This window comes from Pseudophryne corroboree, chromosome 6, assembly GCF_028390025.1.
Source record: "Pseudophryne corroboree isolate aPseCor3 chromosome 6, aPseCor3.hap2, whole genome shotgun sequence".
In the NCBI taxonomy this organism is placed as follows: Eukaryota; Metazoa; Chordata; class Amphibia; order Anura; family Myobatrachidae; genus Pseudophryne; species Pseudophryne corroboree.
Window position 1 is genome coordinate 489,249,761 of NC_086449.1, and position 19,862 is coordinate 489,269,622.

Below are 19,862 nucleotides of genomic sequence, written 5' to 3' on the forward strand. Positions count from 1 at the left end.
GCCTTTCTAAACGTATGTTTTCACAAAACATACTTTAAGTAACAGTGCAATACTGAAACATCACATAAGAAAATGAAATTGAGTTATAATTGTAACACATGGTCTGTAGCATGCATTGTACAGTATAATGCACCTGCTTGTCCTGGGACATTTAAACTACTGGACTGCACCCATATTAATAACCCTACATTATTCTCTAGAACAGCATACATACTGTACATTCCACCTCCTATAACGTTCTGTATGATCCCGGTGTGAAACGTTGTATATACATTGACACAAGTGCATTTTGTTTAATCACACTCTATTTGCTTCTTAATTAGTGAATATTCTTCTGTTACCAGCAGCAGCTATGACACTCCTACCTATTAACATGGGCTGTCATAAATAATCCATGATCTTGTGTTAATATTCATGAGCAGGGATCTGTGTAGTCATGTGCAGTGATGAGGCACTGGGGGGTGTTGCCGGAGTCCTAACAGTGTGTGAATACGGGAATGTAAGATACATTTAGAGCAAGGCAAGAGGAGCATGCTGCAATACGTTGGTCCACGCTTGCAGCTACCAGTGGTGTGTCTGTGTGTATTTGCTGCAGAGACTGATGAACAGCAGTAACCAAGTCGGGAGGGTGATTCCCTGGCAAAGATTTCCTAATCCAGATCAAAAGGAATTAGAAACTTTTCGCAGTAAATTACAATGGGTTGCAATCTGTGCTCTTTCCAGAAGCGAGAGGAACACTACAAACTGCTGTATGAAGTTTCACAGGTGAGTGGGTCCAGTGCTCTCAGTTTATTCTACAGTAGCAAGGCTTTCTGCTGTTAGGGCAATGCATTGCCAACTTGTAACTTTCTCTGCCCTGGTTATTTCTCTACTTTGTTGCTACAGTAATCGGGTGTAACTTTTTCAGTGTTTAAGAATGGATAACAGTATGTTTTATAGCTTAAGAACATATTTTGAACTTTGAGAGTTTGTGTTGGCAATAACTAATGTTATATTACAATGTGTATAAATGTCAAGTGATTTTGCTCATTGAAATCAGTATCTCCGTAATGCCTCAGCTTTATGTCCTCTGTTTCTATATAGTTGGATATACTTGCACAATAAACACTGGAAGCACAAATTCTGCCCTTTTTGCTTCTGTATTAGATTGTTGTGTACCTGAGAAATTGTTGTTGCTGCAGCAATATAAGAAGCATCATTGGGGAGGACACACTCAGGAGCGCTGTTTGCCCATGGCCGGAGCACTGGCAGGGCACTGGCCTCTTTACTCTCCCCATGCCACTCATTTCACAATCGCAGAGTGGACCGTGTACATGGTGGAGCTGTTGCAGTGTTCATTTACATTTTCATGGTAATGTGATCAGACCCTCATTATCCCATTTCTGAAATCATCTTGGATCTTGTGCATTAATGAAACCCCAAAATGAGTCTCTATCATTGGTGAAAGCAAAAGGAAGATTCACATTGTTAAACACTGCTGGGGGCAGTACCACTGTTTCACATTCATATATTGACCTGATAAGTTTAGAAATCATAGTCTCTCTCTCTCTCTCTCTCTCTCTCTCTCTCTCTCTTTCTCTCATATAAGCTGTCAGCTGTTCGAGTCGTCTGTAGGTGGAACACTTCCCCTAATGTCTGAAATTATAATGATATCATCTTTCACATGATAGCCTTAACTCGTGGGCATGTGGGCATGTGAATGATCCTGTGTGCCCTGTGTATGTCAGCAGGTTTTCCATGTATCATACTTGTGTTTATTTTAGATTGTACTGTACAGTATGATTCAAGAGCAAGCTGAATCAGGGGCAGACTAGTTATTCCATATGTAACCAGCATAGGCGTAAATACATTCATCTAATAATACACATAGAAAACGACCCTTTGAATAGGTGTAGTGCATCCAATAAATAAAGGGGACCTGCGACCATTGCAGACAGATGAGACAGTGCTTGGCCTTTACGCTGCTGCTTCTCTGATAAAGTTTAATCCCTGGGAAAATGTGAGCGATTTCTCAGTGTAATACGGGTGCCCTCCGCCTCCTGCCCGCACTCTGCATTGTTACTTTAATGTCACTGATAAGGATTAAATATCAGGAGCATAATGTGCATGTGACACCTTCTGAATCTCAGCACTGATAGAAATCCTCCGTCTAGTCTGGATGCGGAGTGCTCACATATATTCCGCAATGAGAACCCTATGTGACACTATTACACTATACAGCCTGGTTAGAGAATCGCACCTGTCGGTGAAACATCCTGTCCAGTGGGGTGACACAGATCTGATGGGTGGCAATGGATAAAGCTGTCCAAGCACGACCACAAGTCTGGATCAGATCTCTTTCATTTTACGGACCTGTAATTCCGAGATCACAACCTTGTTTCAGTCCTCTAGGATTTTAAAGAGCGCATCTCCTAATTACTGACATTTACTTAGTACTTGTCATTGTAGCCGGCTACGTATGGGTTAACTGATACCTGCTGTACTGTAATGTATGCTGTAACACAGGGATCACCATTTGCTCTTACTACTTATAAAGACAAAAAAGTTAAAAGCTACAGATACTGCAACAATAAGGAATCAATAGTAGCTGGAAAGAATAAAGTAACAAGTAAAAGCCACTATGCAACCAATGTAGCAGCTTCTATCTTCCAGCCTGTGATAGATCAGAGCGTTGCTGGAGGCAAGGAGATGCTCATTCAGGAGTTTGTATCTTCCTTTGTGCCCAGATGTGGGTAAGATATGGAAAAATGTGACCTGGTAGGTGTGAGCTTCTATTTCACACTTAATTATATATCTTTATTGGAAAAACACATTTTACTGTTGGCTGAGAGGCAAAGAAACCCCAACATGGTTTCATTTAGTTCCAAAGCGTGAATAGATGAATCATTGTGTGTACATGAAACGACTGCATTTATGAAGATCCTTGTATACTGCAATCAAATGATTTGTACTTACAGATATAGTTCCTACCTGCATCTGTCATATTTGGCATAAAGAGGGTCAACTCTCAGTATCATATCACTTCTATAGAATTCCTCTGATGCTCCAGGTATCACCCATAGCGGTGACCTGTGCTTTGTTCCCCAGGACAGCTTCTCTCATCATTCAGGCTCTTTATTTAGAAGCGCAGCTGGAACTGCAAGAACAGCTCTGAATAAACCTGGAAGATGCCTCCTCAACAAAATAATGTGCAGTGGCAGTGCAGACATGGCTTTATTTTCTGTGCCATATTAAAGTCATTACACTCACAATGTGAAACTACAAAATACTGTTTCCAATGTATTGTTGTCTGTAACAATACACCCCAGTGTTACCAATAGCATGAGCATGGAAGAGAGACCATACAGAATGCCAGCCCATCCTGTGAGCTGTCTAACATAGGCTGCTATACAGTATTTGTCACTCACATCACCTAACTGTGTGACATCAGATAATGTTACTTCTGTCACAACAGTAACATGGAGTAGGGTCACTATAAATCTCTATTCTGTATATATGCTATTTAACTAAAATATTGGTAAATACAAAGAGGATGTGTGTGAACCATTGATATTTTTTTTCCATGTCCTGGTGATTAAAGAGTTTCTTTCTTTGGCAAGACACATAGGTTGGCATAGACTGAATTGGGCTGTGAATGAAAGAAATGTCAACCAGCCAGGATGGCTAATCAAGAATACATTTGCCAAAGTGTAAGCCTTAGTGCCAGAGCAGGTTTATCATCCACACTATGTGCACTGTACGTGGTCTGTCTGGGTAGTACATAAAAGTTGCATTATCTACAATCTGAGGGAGAGCTGAAGGGGGTTATGGATGCGTGATACATTAATTAGCAAATGATTACTGATGAGAAGAACATTTCTTGGCAGGTAATGTTTTGATTAGAAGAGTTCACCTTGGACATTTAGCAGAGATAATTGCAGAGAGCAATCACCAGTTGTGTGTAATTTTCTTTTGTAATGTATTTTGCCCGTCTTCTGCTGGGATTTATCCTTAATGAATACATATTTTAATAAAAAAACTTGCAGATCTCACTTTCCCATTTTAACTTTAGTAAAGCCTATGTTTTTCATACTGAATATCACTTAAAGGAATAGTACAGAGTAAAAGTATTGGTATTTAAATTGTCTTAGTAGCTTTAGGAATTTGCCTTCACTTGGAACAGTTTCACCACAAATTAACATTATGCTTCTCACAAAATGGGCAACTCACAGCTGCTACTTTGCAATGTCTTGCTAGCAAGTGGTGATGTATAATCCATTCAAGTTTAGCCAGTAACTGTTCATTGGGTGTCATGACTTCTAAACCGTTATAGGGTATTATTTTCAATTGTAGATTTATAAATCTATAAATATTATTATTATTATTATTATTATTATTATTATCATCCTTTATTTATATGGTGCCACAAGGTTTCAGCAGTGCCCATTACAGAGTACATAAACATATAAGCAGAACAAGAAAACAGCACTTACAGTACAAGACAATATAGGACAAGTATGGAAATGCCAGCAGTTAGGTGCTATCAAAGGGAGTGTGGAGTTTAAGATAGTGTAAATAAGAGAAGGAAAGGCACATGGTGGGAGATGTATAAACATATAGAGAGAAAATAATGCAGAATAATTTACAGTTTTGTCTTTTTTTTAGCTTTTCCATTCATTTTTATATTTTGCTTCTGAAAATTTAGATCATGGGTCTTCAACCTGCTACTCTCCAGCTGCTGTGGAACCACACATTCCAGCATGTCCTGCCTTAGTTTTAGCACACCTTAATAGAAAAACTGTGGCAGGACATGCTGGGATGTGTAGTTTCACAGCAGCTGGAGGTCCACAGGTTGAAGTCCCGTGACTTAGATTAAGGGGAAGACTAATGGGCCCTACAGACTCGGCAATGTGCCGCTGAGCTGCCCGACCATCGATACGGCCGACGAGCGACCCAGCGGCGGAGGGGGGCAGTGACGGGGGGAGTGCAGTTTCTTCACTCCCCCCGTCACCTTGCTCCGTAGACGTGCAGGCAAATATGGACGATCTCGTCCATATTGGCCTGCATGCACAAGCGACAGGGCACCAGCGATGAACGAGTGCGGGGCCGCGCATCGTTCATCGCTGGTGCCTCCACACTGACAGATATGAATGTTATCTCACTCATTAACGAACGAGATCGTTCATATCTTGCAGTGTAATCGCCCAGTGTGTAGGGCGCATAAGGAAAAAAAAAGTTTATTTCACCATATTATCTTCCGTTAAATAATAGTTTATCACAGACATGTTCAGCAGCTTCTTCAGTATTTTTGCGCTATCTTGCTGTTGACTGCTTACTAAGCTCTTGATTCAGAAATGGAGGCAGTTCTTACAGAAAATATGCAAAATCAGAAGGAGGCATCTCGAGTAAATAGACTCCCTCTTGCGTGCTTGTGTGACCTGCTGATGTGTCCATAGACGTAGCATTGGATCACTTGCATGAACATCAGCTATCTGTAAAAATTATTCTTCTCAGTTTTTGGGGCTACATACAAAAGCGGCCAGTGTTGTATTTACCCAGCATGAAAATATAAATAAATAAATAATAAATTTATTTGCACCCCTTGTAGTTCTGCATGGTTTGCACAGGTGCACAGTTACTTGCTTTTTTTTCTGCTTTGCTTCCAACTCAAAATCAGCCCCATTATCTGAATTTGAGAGATAATTTGCAGTTTATGTGCCAATTAAAGAGAAAAGAGAAGTAAATCCTTCTTATTTTACTGACGGAATTTCTTTAAAACCCAAATGGGATATACATTTTCCATAATGAACCTGCATCACTTATCTCTGGGTTTCTGTACCAGTTCTCAAGTCCCTCCCCTTTCCCCGTAACCCTTGGTCTATTACTTTATGTGTCATGGCAGCTCTCAATCCATCCAGTTGCGAAGACTAGTTCTACTCAGTGTCGGACTGGGGCATGAGGCATGAAGGGCCCACCGGGGGAATGCAGTGATAGGGACCCATACTTAAGGGTGTGGCCAGCCTACAGAGGCTTGAAATACACAATAGTCTACTGCAGTGTAATGCAACATATCTACCATGTATAATACAAGTGCACAGTTTGGAACCGGATCCCTAGAGGAAGGAGTGGGCACTCAGGTAGTGGGGCCTACCGGTGGTTTCCCTGGTACCCCTGTGGGCCAGTCTGACCATGGTTCTACTGCTGGCGGTCGGGATGCCGGCAGGTATCACACCCATCTGATGGTGTGAGGTCGAAGACCATGAAGAGCTGGGTTGCCTAAAAATGGATAGCCCCTTGATAAATAATGTAAGCACATCATATTTAGAGAAAATGACAATTTCAGAGAAAATAGACATAATGATTTTCACTATAAGCAATGAAGTAATCTACAGGTTTGTAATTTAGTGGATATTCTGTCACTGTAACAGTTTAACCAACAAAAGACGAATGACAAGTATCTATGATTTGAGAATCTATGATGAGGAATAATATGTGACTATGAATTATATTTTTAAGCAGCCTACTTCCTTTGTTATTTGCTGACTGCCAGTGCTTGATTGTACCTTGTGGTGGATACACAGATAGCACTCTTAAATAGACATACAGTATACCTTTTTATGCTTGGAAGGCATGGCAGATTTGCTTATTTTTGAAGAATGCTCTTGAATAAAATATTACCATTGTTTTTTAAAATTCTGCTAACTTATCCTATTTTCTGCCCATGTCATCATGTAATATGGTCATTTATATTTTAAAAAATGATCAACGATATACAGGAGTCATCTGATATTTCCAAATTGTTGGGTTTCAGCCTAATTTATCATGTTGGTAGTGGTAGTGTTGGCCTCCAGGTGCCAGGTGTTGGGGGTGGGAATTTTGGGAGTGGGGGGTGATAATTGAGGCACAGACATGGGAGGATGGTGGGATAAGAACACAATGTAGACCAGGGGGCCGCTTAACACTTCCACCGAATATTCGAGGGCCACACACAAAATACTCAAAAAGAGTCCCCATTTTACACATTACAACAGACAGCGTGCGCTTTTTTACACATTTCGGCAGACAGCGTCCCCCTTTATACACATTACGGCAGACAGTGTGCCCTTTTTTACACATCACGGCAGACAGCGTCCCCCTTTTTACACATTACGGCAAACAGAGTCCCCTTTTTACACATTACGGCAGACAGCGTGCTCTTTTTACACATTACGGCAGATAGCGTCCCCCTTTTTACACATTAAGGCAGACAGCATCCCCTTTTTACACATTACGGCAGACCGCCCCCTTTTTACACATTACGGCAGACATCGTCCCCCTTTTTACACATTACAGCAGACAGTGCCCCCGTTTTTACACATTACGGCAGACAGCGTCCCCTTTTTACACATTACGGCAGACAGCGTCCCCTTTTTACACATTACATCAGACAGCATCCCCTTTTTACACATTACGGCAGACAGCGTCCCCTTTTTACACATTACAGCAGACAGCGTCCCACTTTTTTACATATTATGGCAGACAGCATCCCCCTTTTTACACATTACGGCAGACAGCCAGAGTCCCACTTTTTTACATATTATGGCAGACAGCGTCCCCTTTTTACACATTAAGGCAGACGGTCCCTACCCCCCTTTCCCCCCTCCCCTAAACCCATATTGCAGTTTTTAACTCCGCTGCCTCCCCACCCCTAAACCTATATGCCAGCTTAAGCGCTGATCCAGGGGCTGGCTGGACAGGGGGTGTACCTGTTTGTCACAGTGGCAGACGATCCCCACTGTCCGATTATCCGTGCTGCTGCTGCCTGGAGTCACTGCTGATGTGGCCTCTCCTGCTCCCGCTTGCTGCCCGCCGCTTCTTCTCCTCACTGGCCGCCGCTTCTCAGCCGCCGCTCCTGCTCACTGCAGTGCCGGTCCCCCGTGCCGCCCAGCGTGCGCATGATAACAGAGGAAATCCCAGTCAGCTGACCCTGTGACGTGACCGGGATTTCCTCAGCGGCGCCGCATTTGAGAGCAGTGCAACGACAAGTGGCCTGTCGGGCCTCTTGTCATTGCACTCTGGTGGGGCACAGCGGGCCAGGCACGATCGATGCGGCCCGCGGGCCGCATGTTGCCCACCCCTAATGTAGACAGTTGCATAGTTTGTGCTGTGCAAATGTCTCAGGCCACACCCGGACTTCACCTCCTGACTATGGCGGTAGGGGCAAATGAAGTTGTTGCCTCTGTGTACCCTAGCTGAATTTCCAGCACTGATGAGCACAGGAGAAAGCACAGGGGAGAGCACAGGAGGGGACCAGAAAGAAGTACAGGAATGAGCACAGGAGAAAGTACAGAGAGGAGCACAGGAATAAGCTTAGGAATGAGCAGAGGAGTGAGCGCTAGAAGGAGCACATGCATGAGTGGTAGTGGGAGCACATTAATAACCAGAGGAGGGAGCACAAGAAGGAGCACAGGAATAAGCACAGGAATGAGCAGAGGAGGAAGAAAATTAATGAGCACAGGAGGGAGCACAGGAGAGCATAGGACTGAACAGAGGAGGGAGCGCAGGAGAGCATAGGACTGAACAGAGGAGGTGGCACAGGAGAGCATAGGACTGAACAGAGGAGGGAGCACAGGCGAGCATAGCACTGAACAGAGGAGGGAGCACAGGAGAGCATAGGACTGAACAGAGGAGGGAGCACAGGAGAGCGTAGGACTGAACAGAGGAGGGAGCACAGGAGATCATAGGACTGAACAGAGGAGGGAGCACAGGAGAGCATAGGACAGAACAGAGGAGGGAGCACAGGAGAGCATAGAACTGAACAGAGGAGGAAGCGCAGGAGAGCATAGGACTGAACAGAGGAGGAAGCGCAGGAGAGCATAGGTCTGAACAGAGGAGGGGGCACAGGAGATCATAGGACTGAACAGAGTAGGGGGCGCAGGAGAGCATAGGACTGAACAGAGGAGGGAGCGCAGGAGATCATAGGACTGAACAGAGGAGGGAGCGCAGGAGAGCATAGGACTGAACAGAGGAGGGGGCACAGGAGAGCATAGGACAGAACAGAGGAGGGAGTGCAGGAGAGCATAGGACTGAACAGAGGAGGGAGCGCAGGAGAGCATAGGACTGAACAGAGGAGGGAGCGCAGGAGATCATAGGACTGAACAGAGGAGGGGGCGCAGGAGAGTATAGGACTGAACAGAGGAGGGGGCACAGGAGATCATAGGACTGAACAGAGTAGGGGGCGCAGGAGAGCATAGGACTGAACAGAGAAGGGAGCGCAGGAGAGCATAGGACTGAACAGAGGAGGGAGCGCAGGAGAGCATAGGACTGAATAAGAGGAGGGAGTGCAGGAGAGCATAGGACTGAACAGAGGAGGGAGCGCAGGAGAGCATAGGACTGAACAGAGGAGGGAGCGCAGGAGATCATAGGACTGAACAGAGGAGGGAGCACAGGAGAGCATAGGACTGAACAGAGGAGGTGGCACAGGAGAGCATAGGACTGAACAGAGGAGGGAGTGCAGGAGAGCATAGGACTGAACAGAGGAGGGAGCGCAGGAGAGCATAGGACTGAACAGAGGAGGGAGCGCAGGAGAGCATAGGACTGAACAGAGGAGGGAGCGCAGGAGAGCATAGGACTGAACAGAGGAGGGAGCGCAGGAGAGCATAGGACTGAACAGAGGAGGGAGCACAGGAGAGCATAGGACTGAACAGAGGAGGGAGCGCAGGAGAGCATAGGACTGAACAGAGGAGGGAGCGCAGGAGATCATAGGACTGAACAGAGGAGGGAGCACAGGAGAGCATAGGACTGAACAGAGGAGGTGGCACAGGAGAGCATAGGACTGAACAGAGGAGGGAGTGCAGGAGAGCATAGGACTGAACAGAGGAGGGAGCGCAGGAGAGCATAGGACTGAACAGAGGAGGGAGCGCAGGAGATCATAGGACTGAACAGAGGAGGGGGCGCAGGAGAGTATAGGACTGAACAGAGGAGGTGGCACAGGAGAGCATAGGACTAAACAGAGGAGGGAGCACAGGAGAGCATAGGACTGAACAGAGGAGGGAGCGCAGGAGAGCATAGGACTGAACAGAGGAGGTGGCACAGGAGAGCATAGGACTGAACAGAGGAGGGAGCACAGGAGAGCATAGCACTGAACAGAGGAGGGAGCACAGGAGAGCATAGGACTGAACAGAGGAGGGAGCACAGGAGAGCGTAGGACTGAACAGAGGAGGGAGCACAGGAGATCATAGGACTGAACAGAGGAGGGAGCACAGGAGAGCATAGGACAGAACAGAGGAGGGAGCACAGGAGAGCATAGAACTGAACAGAGGAGGAAGCGCAGGAGAGCATAGGACTGAACAGAGGAGGAAGCGCAGGAGAGCATAGGACTGAACAGAGGAGGGGGCACAGGAGATCATAGGACTGAACAGAGTAGGGGGTGCAGGAGAGCATAGGACTGAACAGAGGAGGGAGCGCAGGAGATCATAGGACTGAACAGAGGAGGGAGCGCAGGAGAGCATAGGACTGAACAGAGGAGGGGGCACAGGAGAGCATAGGACTGAACAGAGGAGGGAGTGCAGGAGAGCATAGGACTGAACAGAGGAGGGAGCGCAGGAGAGCATAGGACTGAACAGAGGAGGGAGCGCAGGAGATCATAGGACTGAACAGAGGAGGGGGCGCAGGAGAGTATAGGACTGAACAGAGGAGGGGGCGCAGGAGATCATAGGACTGAACAGAGTAGGGGGCGCAGGAGAGCATAGGACTGAACAGAGGAGGGAGCGCAGGAGAGCATAGGACTGAATAGAGGAGGGAGCGCAGGAGAGCATAGGACTGAACAGAGGAGGGAGTGCAGGAGAGCATAGGACTGAACAGAGGAGGGAGCGCAGGAGAGCATAGGACTGAACAGAGGAGGGAGCGCAGGAGATCATAGGACTGAACAGAGGAGGGAGCACAGGAGAGCATAGGACTGAACAGAGGAGGTGGCACAGGAGAGCATAGGACTGAACAGAGGAGGGAGTGCAGGAGAGCATAGGACTGAACAGAGGAGGGAGCGCAGGAGAGCATAGGACTGAACAGAGGAGGGAGCGCAGGAGAGCATAGGACTGAACAGAGGAGGGAGCGCAGGAGAGCATAGGACTGAACAGAGGAGGGAGCACAGGAGAGCATAGGACTGAACAGAGGAGGGAGCGCAGGAGAGCATAGGACTGAACAGAGGAGGGAGCGCAGGAGATCATAGGACTGAACAGAGGAGGGAGCACAGGAGAGCATAGGACTGAACAGAGGAGGTGGCACAGGAGAGCATAGGACTGAACAGAGGAGGGAGTGCAGGAGAGCATAGGACTGAACAGAGGAGGGAGCGCAGGAGAGCATAGGACTGAACAGAGGAGGGAGCGCAGGAGATCATAGGACTGAACAGAGGAGGGGGCGCAGGAGAGTATAGGACTGAACAGAGGAGGTGGCACAGGAGAGCATAGGACTAAACAGAGGAGGGAGCACAGGAGAGCATAGGACTGAACAGAGGAGGGAGCGCAGGAGAGCATAGGACTGATCAGAGGAGGGAGCACAGGAGAGCATAGGACTGAACAGAGGAGGGAGCGCAGGAGAGCATAGCACTGAACAGAGGAGGGAGCACAGGAGAGCATAGGACTGAACAGAGGAGGGACACAGGAGAGCGTAGGACTGAACAGAGGAGGGAGCACAGGAGATCATAGGACTGAACAGAGGAGGGAGCACAGGAGAGCATAGGACAGAACAGAGGAGGGAGCACAGGAGAGCATAGAACTGAACAGAGGAGGAAGCGCAGGAGAGCATAGGACTGAACAGAGGAGGGGGCACAGGAGATCATAGGACTGAACAGAGTAGGGGGCGCAGGAGAGCATAGGGCTGAACAGAGGAGGGAGCGCAGGAGATCATAGGACTGAATAGAGGAGGGAGCGCAGGAGAGCATAGGACTGAACAGAGGAGGGGGCGCAGGAGAGCATAGGACTGAACAGAGGAGGGAGTGCAGGAGAGCATAGGACTGAACAGAGGAGGGAGCGCAGGAGAGCATAGGACTGAACAGAGGAGGGAGCGCAGGAGAGCATAGGACTGAACAGAGGAGGGAGCGCAGGAGAGCATAGGACTAAACAGAGGAGGGAGCACAGGAGAGCATAGGACTGAACAGAGGAGGGAGCGCAGGAGAGCATAGGACTGAACAGAGGAGGGAGCGCAGGAGATCATAGGACTGAACAGAGGAGGGAGCGCAGGAGAGCATAGGACTGAACAGAGGAGGTAGCGCAGGAGAGCATAGGACTGAACAGAGGAGGGAGTGCAGGAGAGCATAGGACTGAACAGAGGAGGGAGCGCAGGAGAGTATAGGACTGAACAGAGGAGGGGGCACAGGAGATCATAGGACTGAACAGAGGAGGGAGCACAGGAGAGCATAGGACTGAACAGAGGAGGGAGCGCAGGAGATCATAGGACTGAACAGAGGAGGGAGCGCAGGAGAGCATAGGACTGAACAGAGGAGGGAGCGCAGGAGAGCATAGGACTGAACAGAGGAGGGAGCGCAGGAGATCATAGGACTGAACAGAGGAGGGAGCGCAGGAGAGCATAGGACTGAACAGAGGAGGGAGCGCAGGAGAGCATAGGACTGAACAGAGGAGGGAGCGCAGGAGAGCATAGGACTGAACAGAGGAGGGAGCGCAGGAGATCATAGGACTGAACAGAGGAGGGAGCACAGGAGAGCATAGGACTGAACAGAGGAGGTGGCACAGGAGAGCATAGGACTGAACAGAGGAGGGAGTGCAGGAGAGCATAGGACTGAACAGAGGAGGGAGCGCAGGAGAGCATAGGACTGAACAGAGGAGGGAGCGCAGGAGAGCATAGGACTGAACAGAGGAGGGAGCGCAGGAGAGCATAGGACTGAACAGAGGAGGGAGCGCAGGAGAGCATAGGACTGAACAGAGGAGGGAGCACAGGAGAGCATAGGACTGAACAGAGGAGGGAGCGCAGGAGAGCATAGGACTGAACAGAGGAGGGAGCGCAGGAGATCATAGGACTGAACAGAGGAGGGAGCACAGGAGAGCATAGGACTGAACAGAGGAGGTGGCACAGGAGAGCATAGGACTGAACAGAGGAGGGAGTGCAGGAGAGCATAGGACTGAACAGAGGAGGGAGCGCAGGAGAGCATAGGACTGAACAGAGGAGGGAGCGCAGGAGATCATAGGACTGAACAGAGGAGGGGGCGCAGGAGAGTATAGGACTGAACAGAGGAGGTGGCACAGGAGAGCATAGGACTAAACAGAGGAGGGAGCACAGGAGAGCATAGGACTGAACAGAGGAGGGAGCGCAGGAGAGCACAGGACTGATCAGAGGAGGGAGCACAGGAGAGCATAGGACTGAACAGAGGAGGGAGCGCAGGAGAGCATAGCACTGAACAGAGGAGGGAGCACAGGAGAGCATAGGACTGAACAGAGGAGGGAGCACAGGAGAGCGTAGGACTGAACAGAGGAGGGAGCACAGGAGATCATAGGACTGAACAGAGGAGGGAGCACAGGAGAGCATAGGACAGAACAGAGGAGGGAGCACAGGAGAGCATAGAACTGAACAGAGGAGGAAGCGCAGGAGAGCATAGGACTGAACAGAGGAGGGGGCACAGGAGATCATAGGACTGAAGAGAGTAGGGGGCGCAGGAGAGCATAGGACTGAACAGAGGAGGGAGCGCAGGAGATCATAGGACTGAACAGAGGAGGGAGCGCAGGAGAGCATAGGACTGAACAGAGGAGGGGGCGCAGGAGAGCATAGGACTGAACAGAGGAGGGAGTGCAGGAGAGCATAGGACTGAACAGAGGAGGGAGCGCAGGAGAGCATAGGACTGAACAGAGGAGGGAGCGCAGGAGAGCATAGGACTGAACAGAGGAGGGAGCGCAGGAGAGCATAGGACTAAACAGAGGAGGGAGCACAGGAGAGCATAGGACTGAACAGAGGAGGGAGCGCAGGAGAGCATAGGACTGAACAGAGGAGGGAGCGCAGGAGAGCATAGGACTGAACAGAGGAGGGAGCGCAGGAGAGCATAGGACTGAACAGAGGAGGGAGTGCAGGAGAGCATAGGACTGAACAGAGGAGGGAGCGCAGGAGAGTATAGGACTGAACAGAGGAGGGGGCACAGGAGATCATAGGACTGGACAGAGGAGGGAGCACAGGAGAGCATAGGACTGAACAGAGGAGGGAGCGCAGGAGATCATAGTACTGAACAGAGGAGGGAGCGCAGGAGAGCATAGGACTGAACAGAGGAGGGAGCGCAGGAGAGCATAGGACTGAACAGAGGAGGGAGCGCAGGAGATCATAGGACTGAACAGAGGAGGGAGCGCAGGAGAGCATAGGACTGAACAGAGGAGGGAGCGCAGGAGAGCATAGGACTGAACAGAGGAGGGAGCGCAGGAGAGCATAGGACTGAACAGAGGAGGGAGCGCAGGAGATCATAGGACTGAACAGAGGAGGGAGCACAGGAGAGCATAGGACTGAACAGAGGAGGTGGCACAGGAGAGCATAGGACTGAACAGAGGAGGGAGTGCAGGAGAGCATAGGACTGAACAGAGGAGGGAGCGCAGGAGAGCATAGGACTGAACAGAGGAGGGAGCGCAGGAGAGCATAGGACTGAACAGAGGAGGGAGCGCAGGAGAGCATAGGACTGAACAGAGGAGGGAGCGCAGGAGAGCATAGGACTGAACAGAGGAGGGAGCACAGGAGAGCATAGGACTGAACAGAGGAGGGAGCGCAGGAGAGCATAGGACTGAACAGAGGAGGGAGCGCAGGAGATCATAGGACTGAACAGAGGAGGGAGCACAGGAGAGCATAGGACTGAACAGAGGAGGTGGCACAGGAGAACATAGGACTGAACAGAGGAGGGAGTGCAGGAGAGCATAGGACTGAACAGAGGAGGGAGCGCAGGAGAGCATAGGACTGAACAGAGGAGGGAGCGCAGGAGATCATAGGACTGAACAGAGGAGGGGGCACAGGAGATCATAGGACTGAACAGAGTAGGGGGCGCAGGAGAGCATAGGACTGAACAGAGGAGGGAGCGCAGGAGATCATAGGACTGAACAGAGGAGGGAGCGCAGGAGAGCATAGGACTGAACAGAGGAGGGGGCGCAGGAGAGCATAGGACTGAACAGAGGAGGGAGTGCAGGAGAGCATAGGACTGAACAGAGGAGGGAGCGCAGGAGAGCATAGGACTGAACAGAGGAGGGAGTGCAGGAGAGCATAGGACTGAACAGAGGAGGGAGCGCAGGAGAGCATAGGACTAAACAGAGGAGGGAGCACAGGAGAGCATAGGACTGAACAGAGGAGGGAGCGCAGGAGAGCATAGGACTGAACAGAGGAGGGAGCGCAGGAGAGCATAGGACTGAACAGAGGAGGGAGCGCAGGAGATCATAGGACTGAACAGAGGAGGGAGCGCAGAAGAGCATAGGACTGAACAGAGGAGGGAGCGCAGGAGAGCATAGGACTGAACAGAGGAGGGAGTGCAGGAGAGCATAGGACTGAACAGAGGAGGGAGCGCAGGAGAGTATAGGACTGAACAGAGGAGGGGGCACAGGAGATCATAGGACTGAACAGAGGAGGGAGCACAGGAGAGCATAGGACTGAACAGAGGAGGGAGCGCAGGAGATCATAGGACTGAACAGAGGAGGGAGCGCAGGAGAGCATAGGACTGAACAGAGGAGGGAGCGCAGGAGAGCATAGGACTGAACAGAGGAGGGAGCGCAGGAGATCATAGGACTGAACAGAGGAGGGAGCGCAGGAGAGCATAGGACTGAACAGAGGAGGGAGCGCAGGAGAGCATAGGACTGAACAGAGGAGGGAGTGCAGGAGAGCATAGGACTGAACAGAGGAGGGAGCGCAGGAGAGCATAGGACTGAACAGAGGAGGGAGCGCAGGAGAGCATAGGACTGAACAGAGGAGGGAGCGCAGGAGATCATAGGACTGAACAGAGGAGGGGGCGCAGGAGAGTATAGGACTGAACAGAGGAGGTGGCATAGGAGAGCATAGGACTAAACAGAGGAGGGAGCGCAGGAGAGCATAGGACTGAACAGAGGAGGGAGCGCAGGAGAGCATAGGACTGATCAGAGGAGGGAGCACAGGAGAGCATAGGACTGAACAGAGGAGGGAGCGCAGGAGAGCATAGGACTGAACAGAGGAGGGAGCACAGGAGAGCATAGGACTGAACAGAGGAAGGAGCACAGGAGAGCATAGGACTGAACAGAGGAGGGAGCACAGGAATGAGCCCTGGAAGGAGAACAGGAGAGTACAGGAGGAAGCATAGGAATGAGCCCGAGCACAGGAGGGAGCACAATAGGAAGCATCAGAGACAGCGCAGCATGGAGCACAGGAGGGAGCACAGGAATGAGCAGAGGAGGGAACACTAAAAGGAGCACAGAAGTGCACAGGAGGAAGCACAGAAATGAACTCAGATGAGCACAGGTAGGAGCACAGGATGAAGCACAATAGGAAGCACAGCATGGAGCACAGGAATGAGCAGAGGAGAGAGCATTGGAAGGAGCACGGGAGAGCACAGGAATTAGCAGAGGAGTGAGACAGGAACGAGCACAGGAGGGAGCACAGTAGGGAGCATAAGAGGCAGCACAGCATGGAGCACAAGAGGGAGCACAGGAACACCACTTTTTTTTTTCCTTGAAAGAACTTTTTTCACCTCTGAGGTAAGATCAGATCTCACTCTGGGGCAGATTTATTAAGTCCGGTGAAGTGATCAAGTGGAAGGTGATAAAGTGCCAGCCAATCAGCTCCTAACTGCCATGTCACAGGCTGGGTTTGAAAAATGACAGTTAGGCACTGACTGGCTGGTACTCCGTTTACTTTATCACTTCACCAGGCTTAATAAATTTGCCCCTCTATCTTTTCCATTAAGCACCTTCTATTGGCATTTAGTGGAAAAATATATTATTTTTTGTTTTAGCAACACTTACATATACAGTAATGACACATGCATCAAGGCAGTCACCAGTTCTCATTATTCTTATGGACTATTGAGCACATAAAGTCAACTTAATCAAGCATTATTTTTTTCAGTGAAAAATCAAAAGTAAAAAGTAATAAAGATTTGTCCTATAAGAAGTATTACATTTGACTTTAAATTAATAACTTACTCTATCCAACAAGTGTTTTTTAAGGTTTATCTCCAAACCCAAAAACTAGGAGCATGTTGTTAAAAAGCAACAATTAACATTCCCATGAAATATTTCCATTTTAAACTCATTAATGTGTTTTGTGACATGAGCAATTGGTACTTTGCAACTATGAAGTATTATTTAAATTAAGTTTACTAAACATTTTTCTAAACATGCTTTCCAAATTGACTATATTGTATTATCAACAAGCCACTGTTTTCTTTATTTTAATTTTCTTTATTTTATTAATAATGTATTATTTATATAAATCATGCCTTTGCCCAATGATACTCAACTCAACTCTCATACTTTCCAGTTGCTCAGAAGCCCACCCTTCCTTCCCCACAGCCTGGCCAGCGGCCTTTACATACAGTATAGAGGTCAGATTGAGCTGCTGCACATGCCCAGTGGCTGCAGATTTTATTACCAAGCATGCTTTGGGTGTGGTTGCAGGTATGAGAGTTGAGTTGAGTATCATTGAGTTTGATGCAGTTCAGTTATATATATATATATATATATATCTATATATATATATATATATATCTATATATATATATATATCTATCCAGCATCGGATTGGCACTCACCCTTCCCAGTATATAGAGCTCCGGTGCCTTCTGGAAACCGTCACATAACCAGCAATCCCTAGCAAGCAGCGGCACTCGGAGACTGGCACATAAATACTTAGAAAATACTGTGTTTTAATCCATAATGGTGAACAAAACCATCCTGGGATGGTTTTGTTAACCATTATGGATTAAAACACAGTATTTTCTAAGTATTTATGTGTCAGTCTCCGAGTGCCGCTACTTGCTAGAGATTGCTGGTTTTATATATATATATATATATATATATATATATATATTTACACAGTATACTGTATATAAAACCTTAATTGAGGCATTACTTCACATAATAATCACGATACAAGACAATTAAGTTGTACAAATCCAATTATGGAACAGAATAAACATGAATACAGTAAGGTTTCTGACCAACCCAGACAATCTGGTAGTACTATGTTAAACACAAGTGATATATAAGTGAAATATAAAAAACATATATCAGAGACAACCAAGGTTGGAATACGCTTACATAAAATAAAATATCCATAAATACTATCAGATGGTTTGGCTAAACAATCCGGGAGGGAGGCACTAGCCAATGGAGAACCAACCATTACAAGTGGACAGAGGGATACTGTACAGGGCCAGTTTTAGACCTTGTGTCGCTCAGGGCAAATGTTTCCTTTGGTGCCCCCACATTCAAAACACGGTTAGTGCATGCCAAAAAGCACACAGCAAAACTAGGGGTTCATGAGGAAAGGACGTGGCCACAGAATAGTATCAATTAACATTACACCGCACGGTGTCCGTCAGTCACATAACACCACACGGTAGTGCCCCTTATACACATTATGCCAGGTAGAGCCCCTTATACAACACAGGAAAAACAGACACAGGGAGAAAAAAAAACCCTGATTCATGCCCTTTACATTATTTGTCATTTTTCCTCCTTATAGTAAAGCCCCTTACACATTATGCCACACACTGTAATGCCCATTACACATTACTCTACACAATGTAATGCCCATTACACATTATACAACACATCTTAATGCCCATTCCACATTATACCACACACCGTAACGCCCATTACATGTTATGCCACACACTGTAACGCCTATTACAACTTATGCCACACACTGTAATGCCTATTACACGTTATGCCATACACCATAATGCCCATACATATTGTGCAACAAACCTGAATGTCCATTACACATTATGCGACACACCGTAATGCCCATTACACATTATGTCACACACCATAATGCCCATTACACATTATGCCACACACCGTGATACTCATTACATATTATGCCATACATTATCCCACATACAGTTATGCCCCTGATACCATTTTATGCTCCACACACAATAATGTCCCGTACAAATTATGCCCCACGGTAAGGCTTCTAATTACTTTTAAATTAACTGCTCATTGCCAAGGGTTTCATACTCATTGTCAGGGATTTCATGCCCTGGGTGCACTGCTTGTTGTCAAGGGTTCGCTGTTGGTTGCCAGGGGTTTTTATGCTCATTGCCAGTCGTCTCATGCTCGTTGCCAGGGGTTTTAACTCATTGCCAGGGGGCTTATGCATGTTGTCGGGCATGTGCATTGGAGAAGATTAATTTCTCCCGCCGCCAGCATTTCCAGAGCTTTCCAATGCTAGAGGTTCTACTTGATCTCTGGCGTATGTCTCCTTACTGTCCTCTAGATGCTAAAGGTCAAGAAGGACCTCTAGCATCTGTCTCCCTCCTTGGTGTTGGCCGCAGCTGGCGCATGCACGGCCCATGGCGACTGCTGCAGTTGGTGTGCAGGGTGCGGGCGGGCACCTGTGGGGTGACTGTGGTCGTGCCCTCAGGCCGCAGTGCCCCAGACGGCCACCCTGCTTGCCTCCATCTAAAACCGCTCCAGATCTTGTAATGCAACACTGGTAAGATACCAGGTGGTTTGGTGCAAGCTCTGTTTTAGTTGTGAGTGGCAGTGTATCAATATAACATTGCCACAACGCAAACAAAAAACAACAGTCCACCTGCTGCTTCTTATTCCAAAGTGTTTCCACCCACTACATTCTGAATAGAAAATGTAGTAAAATGTATTGTAAACTTATTTTGTTATTCCTATAAAATGCTTTCTATTTTAAAATGCAGTACTTCAGCACTTGCCTCTGCAAGCCTATTC

General features: G+C 48.0%; 1 protein-coding gene across 2 annotated transcripts in view; it reads left to right on the plus strand.

Moving 5' to 3' along the window:
* The first annotated feature begins 522 nt into the window (after positions 1 to 522).
* Positions 523 to 19,862, plus strand: part of PDZRN4 (PDZ domain containing ring finger 4) — a 334,033-nt gene continuing 314,693 nt past the window's right edge. For both annotated transcript variants that reach the window (XM_063927315.1, XM_063927316.1), the window contains exon 1: positions 523 to 765. In XM_063927315.1, coding sequence (XP_063783385.1) covers positions 697 to 765 — 69 coding nt within the window. In that variant the 5' untranslated portion in view covers positions 523 to 696. The remainder of the gene's footprint in view (positions 766 to 19,862) is intronic.